Source organism: Neoarius graeffei, chromosome 17, assembly GCF_027579695.1.
Source record: "Neoarius graeffei isolate fNeoGra1 chromosome 17, fNeoGra1.pri, whole genome shotgun sequence".
In the NCBI taxonomy this organism is placed as follows: Eukaryota; Metazoa; Chordata; class Actinopteri; order Siluriformes; family Ariidae; genus Neoarius; species Neoarius graeffei.
Window position 1 is genome coordinate 44,678,118 of NC_083585.1, and position 26,054 is coordinate 44,704,171.

The 26,054-nt window shown below is 39.1% G+C and overlaps 3 protein-coding genes and 1 long non-coding RNA gene across 5 annotated transcripts in view; 3 read left to right on the forward strand and 1 right to left on the reverse strand.

Moving 5' to 3' along the window:
- Positions 1–3,571, forward strand: part of si:ch211-267e7.3 (ADAMTS-like protein 2) — a 104,855-nt gene extending 101,284 nt beyond the window's left edge. The window contains 2 exon segments of the mRNA XM_060943512.1: positions 1,453–1,597; positions 3,450–3,571. Of these exon segments, the coding sequence (XP_060799495.1) occupies positions 1,453–1,597; positions 3,450–3,571 (267 nt within the window).
- Positions 3,572–7,284: 3,713 nt separating this feature from the next.
- si:ch73-14h1.2 (putative ferric-chelate reductase 1) lies at positions 7,285–22,650 on the forward strand. Its single transcript, XM_060943513.1, has 6 exons — positions 7,285–7,319; positions 7,784–7,976; positions 20,523–20,662; positions 22,129–22,226; positions 22,314–22,494; positions 22,585–22,650. The coding sequence occupies exons 2-6, from the start codon at positions 7,784–7,786 to the stop codon at positions 22,648–22,650; spliced, it is 678 nt and encodes a 225-aa protein (XP_060799496.1). The 5' UTR covers positions 7,285–7,319.
- On the forward strand, positions 22,159–22,701 carry LOC132864748 (uncharacterized). Its single transcript, XR_009650245.1, has 3 exons — positions 22,159–22,226; positions 22,314–22,494; positions 22,585–22,701. It is a non-coding gene; the product is annotated as an uncharacterized LOC132864748 (long non-coding RNA).
- Positions 22,702–24,907: 2,206 nt separating this feature from the next.
- Positions 24,908–26,054, reverse strand: part of agla (amylo-alpha-1, 6-glucosidase, 4-alpha-glucanotransferase a) — an 80,723-nt gene continuing 79,576 nt past the window's right edge. For both annotated transcript variants that reach the window (XM_060944300.1, XM_060944301.1), the window contains exon 34: positions 24,908–25,518. In XM_060944300.1, the coding sequence (XP_060800283.1) occupies positions 25,401–25,518 (118 nt within the window). In that variant the 3' untranslated portion in view covers positions 24,908–25,400. The remainder of the gene's footprint in view (positions 25,519–26,054) is intronic.

Sequence of the window (26,054 nt, forward strand, 5' to 3'; positions counted from 1 at the left end):
GACACATGAGCCCAATTCAAGCAGGATTAGTTCTGCATGATGCACTGGGGTAATTCCATCCTTCATAGGCACCCTGCCAATCCGGATGGAAATTAAATAAAAAAATAAAAATAAAAATATATATATACTACCGTTCAAAAGTTTGGGGTCACCCAGACAATTTTGTGTTTTCCATGAAAATTCACACTTTTATTTACCACCATAAGTTGTAAAATGAATAGAAAATATAGTCAAGACATTTTTCTGGCCGTTTTGAGCATTTAATCGACCCCACAAATGTGATGCTCCAGAAACTCAATCTGCTCAAAGGAAGGTCAGTTTTATAGCTTCTCTAAAGAGCTCAACTGTTTTCAGCTGTGCTAACATGATTGTACAAGGGTTTTCTAATCATCCATTAGCCTTCTGAGGCAATGAGCAAACACATTGTACCATTAGAACACTGGAGTGAGAGTTGCTGGAAATGGGCCTCTATACACCTATGGAGATATTGCACCAAAAACCAGACATTTGCAGCTAGAATAGTCATTTAGCACATTAGCAATGGATAGAGTGGATTTCTGATTAGTTTAAAGTGATCTTCATTGAAAAGAACAGTGCTTTTCTTTCAAAAATAAGGACATTTCAAAGTGACCCAAAACTTTTGAATGGTAGTATATATATGAGTGATTCCACGCTTATGGGTACTGAAATGGGGACATGAACTTGTTTTTAAAAATTCACCTAAAACCATTTCTTTTTTTTACCATCAGGTCACAAAACATGTAATCTTTAATGAATGATATGTTAAAAGATAACTTTAATTTTCTGAGATGTAATAAAAACATATTTATATGCCAAAGTCAGAACGTAACAGAAGTGTTGTGGACATATATATTCTCAATTTTAACAATGTAGAATTACTTTTTGAAACATAGGAAGGTGATGTTTTAGCAAATATAATTAATAAACATGTGTAGTAGAATAAACATACACATTCTTTCAATAAGATTAACATGGTATATAGCTAGATTGTAATTAATTTGTAACAGACGCGAGATGGACAATCGTAACAGAAGTAATGTAACAGACATCATTTTGGAACTCATAGGCTTGACTTTGGCATATAAATATGTTTTTATTACATCTCAGAAAATTAAAGTTATCTTTTAACATATCATTCATTAAAGATTACATGTTTTGTGACCTGATGGTAAAAAAAGAAATGGCTTTAGGTGAATAAGTTCATGTCCCCATTTCAGTACCCATAAGCATGGAATCACTCATATATATATATATATATATATATATATATATATATATATATGTGTGTGTGTGTGTGTGTGTGTATGTTATTGTCTCAGGCCCTGAGAAAATTTCAACCTCAAGGTAACATGCTATTTTACAGCAAACTTGAGATTGGGTAAGTTTCATGTAATATGAGTGTGTGTTGCTGTGTGTGTGTGTGTGTTGCAGTGCAGTAAGACATGTGGGAGTGGCGTGAGAGTGCGGGAAGTGAGGTGTTACCAGGGAGAGGAGATCGGCCACAGCTGTGACTCCACACTGAAACCTCTGGCCAGACAGAGCTGTGAGGTACAGGCCTGTCCTACTGAGGCACCAGGTAACACACACACACACACACACACACACACACACACACACGACCAGTAACAATACTCATCTCACAACATTACAATATATGGTAGCACACACAAAACAATACTCACAGAATCAAACCAGAAAACACCATTCAGCAACAATGTAAAAACCTTCATGTTAATGAATGTGGTCTGTATTTGAGCTTCGTATCTGGCAGAGTGCTCATGATTGCATGAAAGTCAAAGCATCCATCTTGTGTGTTTTGTTTTTCCATGGGAGACCAGGGATTCCTTGTATTTCCCCAGTACACACAAAGTTAAAACAGAGACTCATGGTTCAGAGTGAACATTTGAACCATTTGGGCAATAGACCTACAGAAGACCGAGGAAAATGGCTACATTAAAAGCTCAGCAGAGCCTCATGGAGCATAAAACCATAACATGGAGATAAAAACATCAGTCAATCCAATACTAAAGTCCAGTGAAACATCGGCTCAGTGCATCCCTACACTGTTATACACTGCCTGGTCCAAAAAAAAAAAAAAAAATCACACATGAATATTTCATTGGGCCGCATTTAGCTTTGATTATGGCGCACGTTCACTATGGTATTATTTCAACAACCTTGTGCAAAGTCACAACATTTGTTTCAGTCCAGAGTTGCATTGAGTTTTTGCTGAGATCTTGTCTTCATGATGGAAGAGTCGAACCAATCCATAAAATCTTCTCCAGAACATCCCAGAGACATTCAGTGGGGTTAAGGTCAGGACTCTGTGGTGGCAAATTCATGTGTGAAAATGAGTCCTTGTGCTCCCTGAACCAGTCTTTCACAATCTGAGCCCTCATTTTATGCCTGTGCCATCAGGAAAGAAAAAAAAATCCATTGACGTGATGATAAACTGTTCATTCAATACATTCAGGTCATCAGCAGGCTTCATTTTATTGCCCCACTTTGTTGCTGAGCCTCGACCTGACCAACTGAAGCAATCCCAGATCATCACACTGCCTCCAGAGGATTGTACAGTGGCCACTATAGATGATGGCTGCATCGCTTCATGTGCTTCCTTTCTTACCCTGACACATCCATCACTCAGGAATAGGGTCAATCTGGATTCATCAGACCGCATGACCTTTTTCCATTGCTCCAGAGTCCAATCTTTATGCTCCCTATCAAATTAAAGCCTTTTCTTCTGATTATCCGCACTAACAAGTGGTTTCTTATGGCTGCACGGCTGTTTAATCCCAATCCTGTGAGTTCTCATTGCACTGTGCATGTGGAAATGCTCTTACTTTCACTATTGAACATAACCATGAGTTCTACTGTCGATTTGAATTATTTTTCTTAATATTCAACTTCACTGAACATTTAAGTCATCTCTTAGTCAGTCAAGATTTTTTTCTGATCACATTTCTTCCACAAAGTTGATGGTTCACCACTATCTTTCCAGGTTTTAATAATGTGTTGGAAAGTTCTGAACCCAATTCCAGTAATTTCAGCAGTCTCCTTAGTTGTTTTATTTGCTTGATGCAGGCCAATAAATTGAAACACAATAACATCTTTTCCACAACCACGGGATTCGTCTTCCAACATGGTAGTTTAAGAAATGAGAATCAACTCACTGCATCAGTTAGAGTTACAAGAATTGTTGCCAGTTGAAACATTAATGCACTGCAGTAATTATCCAATCAAAGGCTCTTAAGTATTTGCTTATTTAGATTCAAATAGCAACTTTTTTTATGCTGTACTTTAAGCACATAATGTATTTATATGGTAAAGTGTGTGTGTGTGTGTGTATGTGTGTATATATATAGCATTACTGGTACACTTAACATACTAAAATGCTGTAAACTGATTTTACCCCATCTCTCATCTAGTGGAAGATGTTTGTGAGGACAAAGCGACAGCGAACTGTGCGCTGGTGTTGAAAGTAAAGCTCTGCACACACTGGTACTACAGGAAGGCCTGCTGTCTGTCCTGCAAGACCAAAGGTCACTAATGAGCTGCTGAACCCTAACTGGGCCATTCCACTCCAATGTGAAGAACCCCAAATGTACACACATACACTGTAACCCTATGACCCATCCTGTTACCCCAAAATCTACACCTAAAAAGAAGGACACCCCAGCTGATTACCTACAGTCTAACCTGTTACCTACAGCTACAACTACTGTAACTCTACAAATCTAACCTGTTAGACTAAAATCTATGCTGATCTAATAGCTATTCAAATTGGTAGCTTGCAGGCTACATGCTAACTTGTGATGCACAAACTACACTTTATGCCTGAAACTTAATTTAAAACTACTCACTCCAAAAAAAAAAAAGTTACATCCAGAAACTACACTTTATGCTGTTGTCAACTTTTAGGGTATCTGGTATACTGATCTAGAAACTATTAAACTGGTGGCTGTATATATACAGTACAAATTCTGCTGTTCAACCACCCGCTCTTAAAATGATCTTTACCCCAAATATAGCCTGATATTATGCCCAAACATTTACACTGTAAAATCTCACAATACACCGTAATCCCTTCCCTTCAAACAGCTACAGCCCCTACATACACAACCCCCTAAACTGCCCCAAACCTGATACCCTTAGCTGTTGATAATTCCAGAGAAGAAGAATAAAGATGCGACATGCATTTTTCACGCTCTTCGTACAAGCACTTATGTCACAAAGGTGAGCTAATTACAGTGCTCCTGTACAGTCTTATCAATATAAGGTTTTATATATCAATAAGTCAAGTTTATTTGTATAGCGCTTTTAACAATAAACATTGTCGCAAAGCAGCTTTACAGAATTTGAATGACTTTAAACATGAGCTAATTTTATCCCTAATCTATCCCCGATGAGCAAGCCTGTGGCAACAGTGGCAAGGAAAAACTCCCTCAGACGACACGAGGAAGAAACCTCGAGAGGAACCAGACTCAAAAGGGAACCCATCCTCATTTGGGTGACAACAGACAACATGATTATAACATTAACAGTTTTAACATGAAGTCAGTTTCGTTGATATTATAAACTCTTCAACTGATGGAAACTTGAGTGCAAAACCGTTCATGACAACTGCAGTCCTAAAGTTAGCAAGTCAGCCATAAAAGCATTACTGTAAGTGTCCAGAGCGTCTTCCAAGTGTGACTTTCGACTGTCCATATGGGGCCGTCCTCCACAGGAGCGATGGAATAAGGTCTTCTGTCTTTCCTGGATTGCTTGCAGCTCGCAAAACAACTTCACAAAATGTACCAAACTCTCAGGGCAAACGGCCTGAGTCTAGGGAAAAAAAAAAAAAAGCATGAAAACAAACTTACTAATGTCATGCAAGGATTATCAGCAACATAGAGCTTAATGTATCCCCAAACTGCACCTTAACTGAGACCTTTATACTATCCACTGACCTGTTGCTTATTAATTACACTGAATCTGTAGCCCTAAACTACAACCAATATTTTATTTAAACTGCTTGGGAATACTTTACCTTAAACTGAACACTTAAGCTACACCAGAACTTGCTTCCCCAGTATTTATCCTCACCTGTACATCTGGTCAGCTTCCTAATCCTGTACCTTTTAAATTACATTCTTATCAGTTCTACGAAATCTTCTCATACTTGGTACACTGAACCTCAAAACCACACTCGAACCTGTATCCATAATCTGTATAAAGAAGGTGCTATACAAAGTGGGGTTGTTCTCATCAGGCCCCGCAGGCAGCTCCCCTCACTGCACAGGCTGTTCCTGATCCATGGTAAAGGATACGCTGTTTTATTACCGAGTGTACGGAACATGCCACTCTTGTACTGTATCACTGATTCACTGACACACACTTTTCATATTTGTACAAAGTTTCTTGTTTTTACTTTGAATGTTTTTGTGGTGACCTGTAATGGAGGTAAAAAATAATAATAAATAATGATAATAATAATAAATGAAATAATGTCAGTGTTTGCTTTTGGTGCATTCTTTTGCTCAAGACAAAATCATAATGGACTGTGGTAAAGTGTGTGTTTTGTTTTTTTTTAATTGCATGGGAAACAGTGCAGATGATGCATTTCACAAGTTATCTAGAATTGCAGGAAAGAGGCTGTAATACACTGCCTTACTCAGACTTCTGCATTAGAAAAAGTACAACCTGAAGTTCTCATCTCATCTCATCATCTGTAGCCGCTTTATCCTGTCCTACAGGGTTGCAGGCAAGCTGGAGTCTATCCCAGCTAACTACGGGCGAAAGGCGGGGTACACCCTGGATAAGTCGCCAGGTCATCACAGGGCTGACACAGACAACCATTCACACTCACATTCACACCTACGGTCAATTTAGAGTCACCAGTTAACCTAACCTGCATGTCTGGACTGTGGGGGAAACCGGAGCACCCGGAGGAAACCCACGTGGAGAACATGCAAACTCCACACAGAAAGGCCCTCGCCGGCCACAGGGCTCGAACCCAGGACCTTCTTGCTGTGAGGCGACAGCGCTAACCACTACACCACTGTGCCGCCCCCCAACCTGAAGTTCCGTCAATAAATTGCAAGCCAGTTTATGTTACTAGCCTTAACGCGTTATCTACTTGGGATCTGCTACGTGGAGGTATTACAATGCCAGTGAACTGATAACAGATTTGTTTAAAAAAACAAAAACAAATGTATGGTTCCTCACCTCTCCTTATTCAGTACTTATTAGTTAGGGATCAACACTGACTAACATGTACAATATATTTTAAATATTGCCTACATTAATTCTGGGGCGGCACGGTGGTGTAGTGGTTAGCGCTGTCGCCTCACAGCAAGAAGGTCCGGGTTCGAGCCCCGTGGCCGGCGAGGGCCTTTCTGTGTGGAGTTTGCATGTTCTCCCCGTGTCCGCATGGGTTTCCTCTGGGTGCTCCGGTTTCCCCCACAGTCCAAAGACATGCAGGTTAGGTTAACTGGTGACTCTAAATTGACCGTGAGTGTGAATGGTTGTCTGTGTCTATGTATCAGCCCTGTGATGACCTGGCGACTTGTCCAGGGTGTACCCCGCCTTTCACCCGTAGTCAGCTGGGATAGGCTCCAGCTTGCCTGCGACCCTGTAGAAGGATAAAGCGGCTAGAGATAATGAGATGAGATTAATTATATCGTGATTATGCACTGATAAATCTGGAAACAGGAAGCGTGTTGTCTTTACAGTGTATCAGGTATCACATTAAAGGAGCTTCAGAAGATAAAATGAGGATTTTGAACTTTAAATAGAATATGGATGGGTTAAAAACATTTTATTAGATTACATCTGGCTACATCAGTGTGCCTGAATCTACACAAAGATCTGGTGAGGTCGTTATCAGGTTTAAACATGTCGGGTGATCAAGCACAGGGCTGAAGAGTTGAAGTTTTAAGGCTTACCTAAAGGGCCTAACGGTGACTGACTGGCAGGTTTTTGAAGCTCGGGTTGATTCTTAATACTGGAACTTTGAATCTTTGCTCCAATCTGTACAATTCCATAAGGAAGCACTAAAAGATACATTTCACCTGCTGAACTGTTTTCAAATGCTGTGTGTGGATCAAATATCCGTATCAGATTATAAAAGCTCCAAACTTGTTGAAACAACAGAAACTGCAAAAAAAAAAAAATTAAAACTGAAGAACCACCCACATGAAACTGAATCCCTCTGAATGGGGAAAATTCCAACCCTCTAGTCAGATATTTTCTGGTATCACCATCGTGACTGGACAGAAACTTCACAACGCTCTGGTAATCAAGAATTACTGAAGGTAAGATTAAGCTCTGGAGTTTAAAAATCTTTAATTAATTAAAGATTGTGGTTTATTGGGTCTGAATTGGCACTAGGAGAAAAAAAAACTAAGGGAAATCAAGATTACATTCCTCAGTAAAACTTGATTTGTACTTTGGAATTTTTTTTAAATAGAAGAGTAATAATTAGTAATAGGAAGGTCAAGAATTCATATTTTTGGAGGGTCTTCTAGCAAACCATTATGTGCCAAAAATATTAAAATGATAATGGACTGGAGTGATATAATGATTAGGGTTATTATTATTATTATTATTATTATTTCTGGTAATGCATTTAAAACATAGAAATGTGTATAATATCATGATTTGTCACATGAATAAATAATTGCTCACATACTTTGAGTGAAAACATTATCTCACCTGGACTGTGGGTGTAAATTCTTCATTGTCTTATATTGAAAACATACCTATTTTTTTTCCTCAGATGCGTCTCTTGTTCTTTGCGCTGTTAGGGATGTGCACAATGATCTCTGTGCATGCCTTCTCGAATGGAAGTATAGCAGCAGTGTGTGACAGTATGACACCGACTCATGGTGACTTTGGGTCTCAGAACACCACAGCGCCATACAGAGTCAGAGTGGACCGCAGTACATGCGAACCTGGAGAGATGATCAAAGGTTAGATTATGGCATTATTAGGAATTTTAAATGAGATCAGATGTTTTTAAAGAGAGTATGTTGTGAGATGAGGTTAGAAATCACATGTATTCCATACTCCTATATCAGAAATGGTCGGCTACGATCATACGAGGTGTCCAGATGGCAGTGTTCTCATGCAGATACATTTGTTAAATATCAGTTCTATCATAGCCTGAGTAATAGTATAAAATACTATTTCCAAATTAGAAGTTCCTCACGTCTCATAAAACAGAAATGATGTTAAAAATATCATCATAAAAGATTAGAAAGCCTGAGTAAGGAATAAACATGACAAAACTAGGTCACTTTATAGAGTGCATATCTCCACCAAGCCATGCATTATCAACATCAAAATCAAATCACTTGAACCTAGGATAATACTAAAGCTGTACACCAAATTTCATCCACATCCATTGAATACTTTTTGAGTTACGTTGGAACAGACAAAAAATAAATAAATCCTGGATCTGGATTTGCATCAAAATCTATTCAATTGTTCCTTGGCTCATGGCTCTCATTTTGTCAAAATTTCATCAAAATCCCTTCAGTACTTTTTGAGTTACGTTTGGAACAGACAAACAAACGAAAACAGAGACAAAAACATAAGCTTCTCCAACAAAGCTGGTAGAGGTAATAATCTACAACAGGGTGGTGAAGCGTAGCCTGATGCAAAGTGGAGTGACATACAGCCCAAAGTGGATTATTTTCCTATAACAGCACACCCTGTTGCATATTATTTCTTTTATACAATTACAATTTTTTATTTATTACTAAACAACACATGCTTTTTTAATCCATTTGTAGTTAAATGTAATATTGTGCAGTGTCCACAAAACAAATGAGTTCTTGGAATCACGTACTCTATAGCAGCTACAAGCAATCGTTCCCTCACTCGACTCATTCTTTTCTCTCCCTTGAACTTAATAAGACAGAAAAATGCAGCTTGTCATGTTACTGGAAAGAAATCATAAAGTGCAAACACCTGAAGACTCCTTCCTAACTGTTACAAAGTGCTGACACTCGAGTAGGGCTGCTCGATATTGGAAAAAATCAATATCACGATTTTTTCAGTAAATATTGATATCGTGATTTTTAAAACGATATTTATACACCTTTTTTTTTAAAGCCCCGATCATCAACACCCGAGGCACCGGGCCACATTTTTATAGTACAGGCCTCATAGGCTACCTGTCAACCCTTCCCGTTGTACCCTGAAACGCCTTTTACTTAAACTATTTACTGTGCAAGCGCGTACTTTGCATAGGTCCTATCGCCTGCACAAGGCTCACGTTCTCCTCACTCAACATTTCCGATCACAGAGGATGGAGCCAGCGCTGGTATTACCAGTGATTACTGCGTAACGTCCACACTGGCTCGTAGCCAGCCAAGGATAAAATCTCTCTCTCACACACACACACTACAACGTAAGCTTGTGTGTTGTTAAGACACCAACATTAAACACGCACACACACGGACTGGCCATCGGGAGTAGCGGGAGTTTTCCCGGTGGGCCGGTGGTTCAGCGTGGGCCGGCGGAGAAAAAAAAAAAAAAAAACAGTTGGCGCGCTGGCCTTTAATATGATAAGCAATGTTAACAGTTTCTTTAAGAAACTGTTAACATTGCTTATCATATTAAAGGCCAGCGCGCAACTGTAATAAACAATGTTAACAGTTTCTTAAAGAAACTGTTAACATTGCTTACCATATTAAAGGCCAGTGCGCAACTGTTTTTTTTTTTTTTTTCTCCGCCGGCCCACGCTGAACCACCGGCCCACCGGGAAAACTCCCGTTACTCCCGATGGCCAGTCCGTGTGTGAACACGCACAATATAGAGACAAGTCCTTAAGAATTAACATACATGAAAATAGCTCAGCGGCATGTAAACATTCCCTGAAAGTGTAGGTGGCACTGCGGCTAGATGCTACGTGAAATGGCACAAGGCAAACACCATGCGTCGCTCAGTCAACAGACAAAATCCACGAACCCAGTAGTCCTCCTACTACTGTGGGTTAGTGTTCTGTGGCCAAAAACACCCTATGCACAGTCATTCCAAAACATCCCCACTAGTTGCAGGTTATGTCTCAAATACAGATATGCGTTGTGGATTAAGCGATCTATTTTCAAGCATCAGGCTTCTCTTCCTTCATCTTCCAAATGTGGACTCCGCTATCTTTTTGTCATGTCAGCATTGAAATACCATTTGCAGAGATATTTCACTCGAAAAGTAAAAGCAACACATGATTAGGGCTACATGATTAGCAGGGGGACACCGTTTTAAGCGCACGGAATTTTAAAAACAATGTAATTACATCTGAGTCAGTCTACATCGCACAATAAACCTGTCCTTAGCAGAACCTACTTCAAAGCATGATGCTAGCTGCAGATGCACAAGTCAAAATCAAATGAACCCAAGTAAACATGCCGCGGCGGGCAACATTAATAACCAAATTGCCTTACCTTAAAACGCTGCCTTGACCACAGGACGACTCGCAATTATTCCACTTAAATCCACACGGTTTAACACATCTAACACAGCTAGCAAGCTGGATACGTGCTAATATTGTTGTGCTTATTTTCTTCCGTAGATGCCATTTTTACATTACCCAGTCCCACATCCAAAAATATGACGTAAATATATGTTAATTGTATTATTATAACTATTAGCAAGCAAATCAAACAACATATTAACAAATCAATATATCAAATCACCCGACACGTATGAAAACAGAAGAACTGATTTTTTACTGTTGCGGAGATATCGCGGGAGTAGAATGGATGACGTATACAAGGCTACGGTGTGCCTTAGGGGACAGAAGGGTTCGTTTTACCTTACAAATGACAAAAAATCGTTTCATATCGATATTATGAATTTTGATATCGTTTGACACCAATATCGATATCGTGATAAAAATACGATATATTGCACAGCTCTACACTCGAGACTCTTTCCAAATGTTATCTAAAACCATCCATTCTAATAAGTCCATGTTTTCCTTTGTTAAATAATGTTAGAATCAGTTTATTCTTAGCCTTATATTATGTACAGCATCTGCCAAACATATCCCTGCGAATGAGCTGTTACTATAGTCTCTGTAGTCTACTACGGTATATTAATCTGCTTGGTCTAATCTAGTCTAACATATTAGACCAAGCAGATCGATATAAACTTATCATGTGAATTCCAGCTGGAATTACTGTCTGAGCTGCAGTTATAGAAAATTAATCAACACCTTCTGATGAATCAGAATTAAGAATTCAGTCATGCTGTGGTATAATGAGGTGGACAAAGTACGCAACTACATTACTGAAGTCAAAATACAGATCCCACTGGTCAAATGTTACTCCGATACAAGTGAAATTTGTCCAGTCAAATTTGGGACTCCCTAAAGTGAATGACGCATGAAATGGAATGACGAATGACAGGTAGTAAATTTGAACAATAAATGGTCCTTTGTCATTCAGATTCTTACAAATGGAATAACGATTGAAATCTTTAGTTTTAGACCTCCTTAGGATAAGATAAGTGGGTGCTTGGTGGGATATCAGCTTTTACAAATGGAATGACAGGGTTTCTATATGTATTGACTTACTTTGAGCGAATGTTGTCAGTGATATCACCTTTTACAAATGGAATGATAAGGTTTCTAGGTGGAATGACATACTTTGAGGCAATGTTATCAGTGATATCAAATTAACAAATGGAATGACATTGTTTCTAGGTGGAATGACATACCTTTACCTTATATTATCAGTGATATCACCTTTTACAAATGGAATGACAGTGAATTTAGGTGGAATGACATACTTTTAGGTTATGTTATCAGTGATATCACCTTTAACAAATGGAATGACAGTGTTTCCAGGTGGAATGACATACTTTAAGCTAATGTTATCAGTGATAACACCTTTAACAAATAGAATGACAGTGTTTCTAGGTGGAATGACATACCTTTACCTTATATTATCAGTGATATCACCTTTTACAAACGGAATGACAGTGAATTTAGGTGGAATGACATACTTTTAGGTTATGTTATCAGTGATATCACCTTTTACAAATGGAATGACAGTGTTTCCAGGTGGAATGACATACTTTAAGCTAATGTTATCAGTGATAACACCTTTAACAAATAGAATGACAGTGTTTCTAGGTGGAATGACATACCTTTACCTTATATTATCAGTGATATCACCTTTTACAAACGGAATGACAGTGAATTTAGGTGGAATGACATACTTTTAGGTTATGTTATCAGTGATATCACCTTTTACAAATTGAATGACAGTGTTTTTAGGTGGAATGACATTTTGAAGCTAATGTTATCAGTGATATCACCTTTTACAAATTTAATGACAGTGTTTTTAGGTGGAATGACACACTTTGAGCATATGTTATCAGGGATATCTCCATTTACAAATGGAATGACAGTGAATTTAGGTAGAATGACATACTTTTAGGTTATGTTATCAGTGATATCACTGTAGCGCGGACAATGCGTGGGTGGAGCACAGAGGACGGCAGGACAACGTTTGGAGGTAGTAACTGCGTATTTTATTAATAAACTTTTCAGTTTAAAGAACTCGCAGCACACAGACACACTCTCAGCCTCCACTCCCGGGTCGCGCTCCCTCTGCTCTCTCTCAGCCTCTTAAAATAGGGAGCGGTTTACTGGGAAAACACACACAAAACACAGGTTAATTACCGTCAGGTGTAGCGAATCTGCCACTCACCTTCCCCGGCTCCACCCTCCTGTCACAGACCGATGCTTGACCACGCCCCCGCTGCCACATACCCCCACCGCCCGACTCAGGCCGGGCGCCCGTCCGGCCCGCAGCCGACTCCCCCCCCCCTTGACGGGAGAGGGTCCCGGTGTCGCTTTGGCTGGAGCGGCGGTCGCAGAGCCGTCTACGTCACCTCCGCGACAGGGGGAGGAGCCGCCGGCCCCTCCTCTTTCTATTGGGGAATCCCTCGTGGATTTCCCACTGGAACAATCGCGAGACGAGACTCTGCGACACGCGTTTGACCAAGTGAGAGTAATCGATGGTCAAACGCTCCAGCCGAACGCCACCCCGTCCTTCCCCTATTTTTCCATTTTGAAGGATAGATTATATCGAGGGACGCACGTAACTGGGATAAGTGGCTCGAACCCTTGTTGTTTGCAGTGCGAGAGGTCCCCCAAGCCTCCACGGGGTTTTCCCCGTTTGAATTATTATACGGGCGTAAGCCGCGCGGCATCTTAGATGTTCTGCGGGAAAATTGGGAGGAGGGACCTTCACAGAGCAAAAACGAAATTCAGTATGTTATGGATCTGCGCTACAGTGGTGCCGAAACCCGGGAAAAGAACTCGCAGCACACAGACACACTCTCAGCCTCCACTCCCGGGTCGCGCTCCCTCTGCTCTCTCTCAGCCTCTTAAAATAGGGAGCGGTTTACTGGGAAAACACACACAAAACACAGGTTAATTACCGTCAGGTGTAGCGAATCTGCCACTCACCTTCCCCGGCTCCACCCTCCTGTCACAGACCGATGCTTGACCACGCCCCCGCTGCCACAATCACCTTTTACAAATTGAATGACAGTGTTTTTAGGTGGAATAACATACTTTGAGGCAATGTTATCAGTGATATCACCTTTAACGAATGGAATAACTGTTTCTAGGTGGAATGGTATACTTTGAGCTAATGTTGTCAGTGATATCACCTTTAACAAACGGAATGACAGTGTTTTTAGGTGGAATGACATACTTTAAGCTGATGTTATCAGTGATATCACATTTAACAAATGGAATGGTAGTGTTTTAGGTGGAATGACATACTTTGAGCTAATGTTATCAGTGATATTGCCTTCAACAAATGGAATGACAGTGTTTCTAGGTGGAATAACACCTTTAGGTTATGTTATCGGTGACATCACTTTTAGAAATGGAATGACATTGTTTTTTAGGTGGAATGACATACTTTGAGCTAATGTTATCAGTGATATCACCTTTAACAAATGGCATGACAGTGTTTATAGGAGTTATGACATACCTTTAGATTATGTTATCAGTGATATCACCTTTTACAAATGGAATGACAGTGTTTATAGGAGTTATGACATACCTTTAGATTATGTTATCAGTGATATCACCTTTTACAAATGGAATGACAGTGTGTTTAGGTGGAATGACAAACTTCAAGCTAATGTTATCAGTGATATCACCTTTAACAAATGGAATGACAGTGTTTCTAGATGGAATGACATACTTTGGCAATGTTATCAGTGATATCACCTTTTACAAATGGAATGACTGTTTCTAGGTGGAATGACATACTTTTAGGTTATATTATCAGTGATATAACCTTTTACAAATGGAATAACTGTTTTTAGTAGAAATTACTGACTTTGAGGTTATGTTATCAGTGACATCACCTTTTACAAATGGAATGACAGGGTTTCTAGGCGGTATTGATTTAAAGTTACAGGTTTTAGAATTCAGTTAAAGGTATAGGCCCTTTGATGTGGCCAGTTGTTTGACGTCAGTCTGTCTATAAACGGTTTCAAATTATAATCTTCTAAAAGCATGCATTAGCTGGTAATTCATTGATTTTCTTTCTTGCAGTCTTACATAATTTCCTAGAATTTCATTTTCAGAGCATATCTTGAACACTGTAAAGTCAAGGTCAACCAAACTTGTTACCATAATCAATCATTTCCTGCAAGGTTTTCCATTTTCTTGCATAGAAACCAGTCTGAATGGCAGTTCTTTTTCAAAGAATTTCGGTTTCAGAGCAGATCTTAAAAACTTAAAGGACTACCTCTACCAAAACTTGCCATAGTGATAAATCATTTTCTTATGGGATTAGGCATGTTTGGAACCCAGAGAGATAAAACTAAAATTTGACAAATTTAATTATGATTCAAATTGTAGTTAATTTCTCACTGTTCCTTTGCCACAATAATTTCTTTTCTGTTGTCTGCTTATTTCAAGTAGTTGTTGGTGCACAGGTTTTGGTTATTTCAATAAACTATCATTCAAACACAGACATCAATTGTCACTACTGAAAATGCATTTGTCAACAAAATGTATGAATTAAAACAGGATTACAACACTTTTCATTCAAAGACAACAAACACATCTGATCTTTCATTATATATTTGGTTTTACCAGTGTTAACTGATAAAAGTGGCATTACGATTGAGCGGCAGAGCTCGCATGACATATATTTGTTATGTATTCTTTTTAAACAAAGTGGAAAATAGAAAAAAATAATCTTATTTTTACACGTCAATTAATGAGATAACAAAACATTTGTACCTAGACTAAAAAATAGTCTGTGAAATTTGTTCCCTAAATAAAAGGCTGTTAAATATGATATACAGTAATGGAGCAGGACTAATTTTGACCATTCATATGTTCAAATCCTATTATGTGCTTGTTTTCTAGACATCACCTTTGTATGTAAAAACTATAACTTAGATTGGTCATCAAAAGATTTTACCATCCTTGACATAACATTTACCAATAATTTGGCAGAAATGGTTGAGAGAAACTGTAAGGATAAACTTAAATTAAAATGAACATGAATCAGTTGCTTGCAAGAGAAATTACCTCAATAGGTAGGGCAAATGTCATGAAAACGTCTTGTACCAAAGCTCAATCTTATTTCTATTGTACTACCACTTCCTACTTATGCTACAACTAAAGAAATCGAAAAACTTTGATTACGTTCAATTTGGAATGGAAAACCAGACATAATGAAAAGAAAATTAATCACCAGAAATTACCCTGAGGATGGAATTAGTGTTGGATGAGTTTTCCACTCCCATGATAAATCAAACTTAAACTCCATGATAAATCAAACTCCACCTAAAAACACTGTCATTCCATTTGTAAAAGGTAAAATCACTGATAACATTAGCTCAAAGTATATCATTCCGACTCGAAACCCTGTCATTCCATTTGTAAAAGGTGACATCACTGATAACATAAGCTAAAGTTATGTCATTCCACCTAAAAACACTGTCATTCCATTTGTTAAAGGTTATATCGCTGATAACATTGCCTAAAGGTATGTCATTCCACTTAGAAACAGTCATTCCATTGTAAAAGGTGATATCACTGATAACATAACCTAAAAGTATGTCATTCCACCTATATTCCCTGTCATTCCATTTGTAAAAGGTGATATCACTGATAACACTGCCTCAAAGTAACATTGTCATTCCACCTAGAAACACTGTCATTCCATTTGTTAAAGGTGATATCACTGATAACATTGCCTCAAAGTATGTCATTCCACCTAGAAACACTGTCATTCCATTTGTAAAATGTGATATCACTGATAACATAACCTAAAAGTACGTCATTCCACCTAAAACTAAAAACACTGTCATTCCATTTGTTATAGGTGATATCACTGATAACATTGCCTCAAAGTATGTCATTCCACCTAGAAACACTGTTATTCCATTTGTTAAAGGTGATATCACTGATAACATTGCCTCAAAGTATGTTATTCCACCTAAAAACACTGTCATTCCATTTGTAAAAGGTGATATCACTGATAACATAATCTAAAGGTTTGTCATTCCACCTAAAAACATTGTCATTCCATTTGTAATAGGAGATGTCACTGATAACATTGCCTCAAAGCATGTCATTCCACCTAAATTCACTATCATTCCATTTGTAAAAGGTGATATCACTGATAACATAACCTAAAGGTTTGTCATTCCACCTAAAAACATTGTCATTCCATTTGTAATAGGAGATGTCACTGATAACATTGCCTCAAAGTATGTCATTCCACCTAGAAACACTGTTATTCCATTTGTTTAAGGTGATATCACTGATAACATTGCCTCAAAGTATGTTATTCCACCTGAAAACACTGTCATTCCATTTGTAAAAGGTGATATCACTGATAACATAACCTAAAAGTATGTCATTCCACCCAAATTCACTGCCATTCCATTTGTAAAAGGTGATATCACTGATAATATAAGGTAAAGGTATGTCATTCCACCTAGAAACACTGTTATTCTATTTGTTAAAGGTGTTATCACTGATAACATTAGCTTAAAGTATGTCATTCCACCTGGAAACACTGTCATTCCATTTGTAAAAGGTGATATCACTGATAACATAACCTAAAAGTATGTCATTCCACCTAAATTCACTATCATTCCATTTGTATAAGGTGATATCACTGATAACATAACCTAAAAGTATGTCATTCCACCTAAAAACACTGTCATTCCATTTGTTATAGGTGATATCACTGATAACATTGCCTCAAAGTATGTCATTCCACCTAAAAACACTGTCATTCCATTTGTAAAAGGGGATATCACTGATAACATTAGCTTAAAGTATGTCATTCCACCTGGAAACGCTGTCATTCCATTTGTAAAAGGTGATATCACTGATAACATAACCTAAAAGTATGTCATTCCACTTAGAAACAATGTCATTCCATTTCATGAGATGAAAGCATGTCATTCCACCTACATTTCAATCGTTATTCCATTTATAAGAATCTGAATGACAAGGGACCATTTATTGTTCAAATCACTAGTTGTCATTCGTCATTCCATTTCATGCGTCATTCACTTTAGGGAGTCCCTCAAATTTTTACTTAAGTTAAAGTACTGAAGTCAAGTCAACTTTATTGTCAAATATGCTATACATGCTCGACATACAGCACAGATGAAATATCAGTCCTCTCTGACCCACGGTGCAAACAGGCAATGCAATAAATAAAAATAGAATAATTGAAAAAACAAACAAACAATATAAACACTGTTTAAAAATACTTAAGTATTAAAAGTACATTTTCCGTCAACACACCGTTGCATTATTGACACAACACTTACAAAACCTAACGCCGTTACCAAAGACAGAAATGTGAATTTACAAAATGAACGCATGCTGTGCCATCATGGTGGTTTAAAGGTGGGGTATGAGATTTTTTTCAGGAGTATTTTTTACCATATTGCTTGAAAAGCTCCTCACACCCATGTTGCAAGCAGTACAATAGAAGGTTTGACCCAAAACCTCATCTCATCTCATTATCTCTAGCCGCTTTATCCTTCTACAGGGTCGCAGGCAAGCTGGAGCCTATCCCAGCTGACTACGGGCGAAAGGCAGGGTACACCCTGGACAAGTCGCCAGGTCATCACAGGGCTGACACATAGACACAGACAACCATTCACACTCACATTCACACCTACGGTCAATTTAGAGCCACCAGTTAACCTAACCTGCATGTCTTTGGACTGTGGGGGAAACCGGAGCACCCGGAGGAAACCCACGCGGACACGGGGAGAACATGCAAACTCCACACAGAAAGGCCCTCGCCGGCCCCGGGGCTCGAACCCAGGACCTTCTTGCTGTGAGGCGACAGCGCTAACCACTACACCACCGTGCCGCCCTGACCCAAAACCGAAATATTTTAATCCAGTCTACAGTGTAAAATAAAGGAAAAACGCCATCCAATCATAGCGAGGTATCACCTCAAAATGATTGGATACTGACACGTCAATCAGACTGAAGCCCGCGAGCAGCCCGGCCCTTCTGTGTGTGTGAGAGAGAGAGAGCAGCCCCTCCCCCAACCCGCGCTCAGCAGGGAGAGACAGAAATGCACAGAAAAAGGTCCCTCCAAACAACGGGGATTTACACGAAAACGGAAGGAGATATTCACAAAATTCTTTCACAGTGAGCGCCACAAGGCTCTCCTGAACACATTGATGTATTTTTTTGTCTGTAGTGTAAACAATGAGGTCACTAGAGCGAGTTAAAAATGAGTGACTTTTCTGCCAAGTTTATAATGGCAGTCTATGGGGCCGCGCGCCTGTCCTCTCCTCACTTTCAGGCTTCTCATTCAAAAACTGCAAGTCCTATCGTGTAGGTAGACACATTGTGTGAATCAGGACAAGTGTGGCTACTGCTTTTGAGAAAATTGTGTGTGTAAAGTGAAAATTGGGGCTGAAAACACAGTTTAAATGAGAAAGTTTGAGCTATTTTTCCAAGCTCTCTACACTCTAACTTAACGAGACGTGGGGGGTGGGAGCATGGCGAGGGCGGGCTTGTTTCTTTTCAAAATATGGCTTGCGGGAACCGTTATTCCAAAATCTCGTACCCCCACCTTTAACGTTAAGCTAGCTAGTCAGTGAAACTCCACCTGACATGCTAGCAAACTTTTCAAACTCAAAATCATATTGGGTAGCTAACGCTACTAGAAAAGAAAGATTTCTACATTCTGTTTATTTGGCAAGATTATGCTAAAACATATTTCTGAAAGGACTTCAGATAAGTTATTCATGTTTGCATAACTCCGTTTTTACACGCTAACTAACAGTGTCCAAGTTAACTAGCTATGTGTTAATGTTAGCCGTAGACAAGGTGATTGCAACTTGGTGGGAAAATTCATAGAAAGTCATTTGACTAACCAGACTGCATAGCTATTGCAACATTATCGCTAGCTCTAAAAGCCCAGACAACTTCATTGCAAGCTTTCTCTTGGAATAAAACATTTATATACCTCAATATGCTTCCGCAGGTTGGACGGCGAGTTTTTGTAGGCTGTGATGTGGTTCGTTTTTGGCAAACAAAGCAAACATTTAAAACGAAACAAAGCTTTAATCCTTTCAGAAAACTGAAACATGGGTTCTACGTAGGTATGGCCATGGGTGTGTGCATTCCCCAGAAGAATCGCCTCCTTCCATTCTGCCATCAACTGATCGTGTTAAAATAATGCTGCTGAGAAATTATTGATCTTGATTTTATACAGTCTATGGATGTGACGTGACCCTAGTGATTACTGATCGGCTGTCTCAGTGTCACCTGCGAAAAAATCTATCACGTTTTAGAAAAGAAAAGAAAAAACTTCCACTTTCAAAGTTGCTTCATAGTAACAAGTAACGAGGACCTTGATGGAAATGGAGTGGAGTAAAAAAGTACGATATTTGTCTTTCAAATGTAGTGAAGTTAAAGTCATAAGTTTCCAAAAAAAAATACACAAGTAAAATACAGATACGGGCGGCACGGTGGTGTAGTGGTTAGCGCTGTCGCCTCACAGCAAGAAGGTCCTGGGTTCGAGCCCCGGGGCCGGCGAGGGCCTTTCTGTGCGGAGTTTGCATGTTCTCCCCGTGTCCGCGTGGGTTTCCTCCGGGTGCTCCGGTTTCCCCCACAGTCCAAAGACATGCAGGTTAGGTTAACTGGTGACTCTAAATTGACCGTAGGTGCGAATGTGAGTGTGAATGGTTGTCTGTGTCTATGTGTCAGCCCTGTGATGACCTGGCGACTTGTCCAGGGTGTACCCCGCCTTTCGCCCGTAGTCAGCTGGGATAGGCTCCAGCTTGCCTGCGACCCTGTAGAAGGATAAAGCGGCTAGAGATAATGAGATGAGATGAGATGAGAAATACAGATACTCAAAAAATGTATTTAAGTACAGTACTCAAGTAAATGTACTTCGTTACTGTCCACCTCTGGGTACAATATGGAATACAGAGCTGAATGTGAATGTGTTTTTACCCACCAGTGACTTTGGAGTCAGTAAACGGCACAGAATTCAAGGGCTTCATGCTGCAAGCTCGGCCATCGTCAACCAAGACCGCTGTGGGTTATTTCATGGCGGGAAACGACAGTCTGGTCCGACTGCACAACTGTTTCAACACTGAAGTAGCGTACAGCTTCTATATTCACAGTGCTCATCATGTGACTCACTGTAATCTCAGATCACTATAGAGTCTCTCTCTCTCTCTCTCTCTCTCTCTCACACTGCATTTACCACAATGACACATTATTATTAAAGATTATCAATGTTGGAAATGCACATTTATTCAGATTTGCCAGATGCTTTTTTACAAAGACCACATCAGAGCTGTTAACCCAACAGTGGCTTTCTGACAATCTTGGAATATAAAGCCCACAACCATAATGATGAAAATATGAAATAACATTGAGTTCCTGTTAATGATATACAGTAGTGACATTTACATGCGAGTGTGTATGTACCACTGCTATGATTGGATCAGGTACAGCAGTGATATTGGGCTTTAAACACAGACTAACTTACCTTTTTACCTTATCCTTGGTCATCTTGTAGGTTAGAGAGCTCATCTTTTTACCCCCAGTGTCTTAGCCATTCTCTCATTTCATCCTTATTTAATTTATTTAACCTAATCTAATAAAACCCTAATCAACTCTATCTGACGTGTCCTAATATAATCCATCTACCATTATCTAATCTATCCAAATCTAATATATATAATTCTGATCTAATCTATCTACCCGAATCACATCTATCTGATACAGCCTAAAATAATCATCTAATCTATCTACACTTGTCTAATCCAATTATCTATCCTAATCAAATCTAATCTATTTTATCTAGCCTAATACAATCTATCCACCATTGTATAATCTATCTATCCTGATCTAATCTACCTGTCCTAATCTAACTATCCGATTTTAATTTATCTATCCTAATATAATCTATCCTAATCTAATCTGTCAATCCTAATCTTACTGTACTATTTTATTATATGTAATGTAATCTACTTATCCTAATCTTATCTATTTATCCTGATCTAACTATCTGACTTTAATCTATGTATCCTACTTTAATATCTTAACGATCTATCTATCCATGATCTATCTTAATCTAACCAGTATCCCCTAATCAATTTTATGTTTGCTAATCCAATCTACCTACCCAAATCTAATAACTCAATCTTAATCTGACCTATCTACCTATCCAAATCTGTTTGTCCCAATCTAATCTATTAAGATAATTTATCTATCCCAATCCAATCTATCTATTCTAATTTAACCAAACTGAATCTAAACTATCCTTGTTTAATCCATCCTGATTTATCCTTATTTATTTAACCAATCTAATTTAAATCAAACGTAACCTAATCTATCCTAATCTAGTCAATTCCAAGGAGAGCAAATGCAGTCTAAGCAAAGCTAATCAAATCTGTCCTAATCTGATCAAACCTGACAGTATCTGTCTATCGATCTAGCTTCCAGTCATTATTTTTACATCCTTTGACCCTTGTACCTCAGCAATTTTCTGTGTAGAAGAATGTTATTACAGGAGCATGAATAAAACTAACAAATCTGTCATGTTCGTCCTCCAGAAGTCAGCCATCAGCCACTCTGCAGCGAATAATCAAAGCTGCATTGAGGTCACGTGGGTCGCGCCGAATACATCTGCTCCGGCAAATATTACATTCTGGTACTAGTGCCTTTTGCATGAATTACAGTCATATATTTGTACCTGATCAGAGCTGCACTATTACAACCATTTTTTTTCTTCCTTCAGCGCAACCTTTGTGCAGCAATACGAGAAGTTCTGGATCATGGTGGGCAGCCCCCCTGTCCTGCTGTCCAGCCACACTGGCCCGCCGTCCAGCCCCACTGACCCGCCGTCCAGCCCCACTGACCCGCCGTCCAGCCCCACTGGCCCGCCATCTAACAGTCCTGCCTTAGCTGTGAACTGCCTGGTAAATGCAAGAACATAAATATCTGCACCTCTGCAATACAATCTCTATTTTCGTTCCAAAACACTGTTTGTTTAATTTGTTCCAATACAGATGATGCCTCTCTGCATCCTGATTGCACTCAGACTCTTCAGAGCTTCATCTTTAACGCTACTCTGATCTTTGGTAATGGATGCAACTGGAAATATTATGGATACTTCTGATTTTACTCTGTTCTGTTCAAGTCAAAATGATGGAAAAGTAAATATTTCAATTTTTATGGAGATTCTAAAATGTAGATGCTTTGTTATAGTGCTTGGTTTAGATTCTCTAATGAACAAAGAATCCTGTTTGTTTATATTGCAGCACTTGTGTTCAGCTCATTTAACTCTTTTAGATGATCCTCTTCCTTCCAGCTCTTATTTTCTGACAGGTGGAGGGGTTTTGTGGCTCCATTTTCAGCAATATTGTTAATTGTGTTTAAAAACAATGACAAATTGGTTATGTTCAAATAAATGTGAATAAACTTATTAATAAAAAGTGAATAAACTAATATTCTAAAGTAGTGACCAAGAACATAATGTAACCTCGGGTCTTCAGAGTGACACCGACTACCAAAATAAATAAATAAATAAATAAAAATATTGTTCAAAAGTTTGGGGTCACCCAGACAATTTTGTGTTTTCTATGAAAAGTCACACTTTTATAGAAAATATACACATTTTTATAGAAAATATAGTCAAGACATTTTTCTGGCCATTTTGAGCATTTAATCGACCCCACAAATGTGATGCTCCAGAAACTCAATCTGCTCAAAGGAAGGTCAGTTTTATAGCTTCTCTAAAGAGCTAAACTGTTTTCAGCTGTGCTAACATGATTGTACAAGGGTTTTCTAATCATCCATTAGCCTTCTGAGGCAATGAGCAAACACATTGTACCATTAGAACACTGGAGTGAGAGTTGCTGGAAATGGGCCTCTATACACCTATGGAGATATTGCACCAAAAACCAGACATTTGCAGCTAGAATAGTCATTTACCACATTAGCAATGTATAGAGTGGATTTCTGATTAGTTTAAAGTGATCTTCATTGAAAAGAACAGTGCTTTTCTTTCAGAAATAAGGACATTTCAAAGTGACGGATGTTTAATTCTGTGGGAAAAAAATCAAGTTTTCACCAGTTTTTCTTCTAATATTGTCATTTCAGTGAGGATTTAATACTGAATTATTAGCTAAGGCCCTGTCCACACGGCAATGGATTCAGGTGAATCTGATAAAATTGTTTATCGTTTCGGCCTGGCGTCCACACGGCACCGGCGTTTTGGGTGCCCCAAAACGAAATATTTTGAGAACGGGTTCCAGAGTGGAAAGATCTGGCAACGGCGCTGTTGCGAAGTCGTCTGGATGAGTAGAACGGATTTGTTTACGATGACGTCACAACCACATGTGCTTCACGCCGGGTAGAAGTGTAACGAACTCGATGCGAGTTGTCAACAAATCCTATAACTTGGTTCATGAAACGCGCTTACAAAATATTTTCACTGTGAATATTTATTGTGTAATGGTGCAAAGTGAGAGAGAGAGAGAGAGAGAGAGAGAGAGAGAGAGAGAATAGCCCTTAGGGCAGAGTCAATCCCGCCAGCAAAAATAGGGAAAAAAAGGAGCGATCTCACCTCTTCAGATGTTGGTTTAAGTCCTACAATACATTCCTCAAAAAGGGCGTAGAAGAACAAAGTAATCCATCAACGTGTAGCATTCAATTTATTCCGGACCATTAAAGACGCCGCCTTCCGCGTAGAATCATACGTCATCCTCGCCACCATATTGGATGGGGCAAAGCGGAGAATAAAGATGCCTCATTCATGTGCTGCGTTTAACTGTACCAACAGGTTTGCCGTCCAAACGAGATCACATGGGATTACCTTTCACAGGTGAGACTGGAAAAATACTTTTCATTGTATTTGGTCATTATAACATAATTTTACGAACAGATTTTTCTGACTTTGTGGCTAATATGAAGTCTCGCGCATAATAGTTTATGCGCATGCGTCCTTACTTCTTCTATTGTCCTGGTGTCTCCGATGGGACCGTCTTACAGCGCCCCTAGAGGTGTGGCATGTGTATTGCATCGTTTTCAGCAAGTGTTGCGTTGCCATATGTACCTGATATTTTACTGATCCGTTGCCCATGTGGACGCGATATATATTTTTTAAATCTCGTTGCCGTTGTCGTGTGGATGTAGCCTAAGTGTAACCACTAATGAACCATCATGTCACCCCGTGGCTTTGCCCAGGTCTGTGCTTTAACACTACACTAGACTTTTCTGATCTCCCACTAAAATCTGAGACATAACTAATAAAATAGCATTTTGTATTTTCTGTAGTGTTTGCTGCTGAATGAATGAAAAGATCAATAAAATGCCACCAGACTCTCTGGATCTCTTATACAGGGCTTTATTTCTTTTACAAGTTCTTCCGATCCGTTTATCACAATGCTGTAGACCTGAACTAGAACACGTGTCTACAACATGAAAAGCTCTAAATGCTCTCATTTCTTTTTCACATGTAAGACAAAAAACACACTACAACAGTTGGCGGACTTTGTAAACACATGACAATACATCAGACGCTAGCATGCTAGCACACAGTAACAGTTACAGACAGCAGCAGAACCTACAGCATTGAACTCAATCCCATTCGACAGAGCTTAACTTTAATTCTGTATTAAAGTGACTAGTTTTGAGGGATATCGAGTGATTTGGGAAATGTGATGGAGGTTAAAATGAGGATCAGACAATGTTAAAAATACCAGGAGAGCACAGAGTGGCTCATTTTCGTACCACACAGTGCAGTCGGGCAACATTTCTACTGGCTCCAAGAAGCTAGGAAAATATTCTGGAAGACTTGAGCCTTTGAAAAGCCTCTGAAAGGTTACAGGTCATGAAGGACCTCCAGAACCGTTGCGATGGACCAAGCCTGAGTCTCACAGCTGAACGTGCAGTACTGACCGTTTTCATTCGTCAGTTCTGGCAGACCCCTCCATGGGGACCTGAAAACAGAACACAGCCATCTAAAGTCAGGTTCAACTGCTAATTATCAAATTTAAAAAAAAAAAAAAAAAAAAAGAGACCTGAAATGATCAGTTATTGACAGCGATCAGCAGAAATATTAACACAATCCAGAGGATGAGGGGAAACTAATCAATGCTGCATTAAAATGTGGTTGTGTTCACTGCATTTACAAGACGTTTTCACATGAACTGCACATGCTTTTGGTATTCACAGCTTCACAAGTTAAAGTTTTCTGATAGGGCAGCGTTAATGAGTCGTTTGTCTATATGACAAAATCCATGGAGGTTTGTTTTGCAGACAATGCTACTGAGAGAGATGTTTGTTTGGCCTGCTTGCAACGTCTTTTGGCTAGTTTCACTTAAATCCTTGAAACTTGTCTCTGTTTTTCATAAGGCTGTCCTGATCAGTAATTTTCCATCACCTGCTGAAGTTACCCTATCGCACTCAGCCAACTCTGTTTCCTGATTATTACATTTTCCAATCATATCGCTACGCCACACTCTTGAATGCGGAT

Excerpts from the sequence above, each read along its gene's own strand:
- si:ch73-14h1.2 (XM_060943513.1), top strand. The coding sequence starts at position 7,784 with ATGCGTCTCTTGTTCTTTGCGCTGTTAGGGATGTGCACAATGATCTCT. Across the intron at positions 20,663-22,128 it reads ACAACTGTTTCAACACTGAA|AAGTCAGCCATCAGCCACTC; the intron begins GTAGCGTACAGC and ends TTCGTCCTCCAG. Across the intron at positions 22,495-22,584 it reads CCTTAGCTGTGAACTGCCTG|ATGATGCCTCTCTGCATCCT; the intron begins GTAAATGCAAGA and ends GTTCCAATACAG.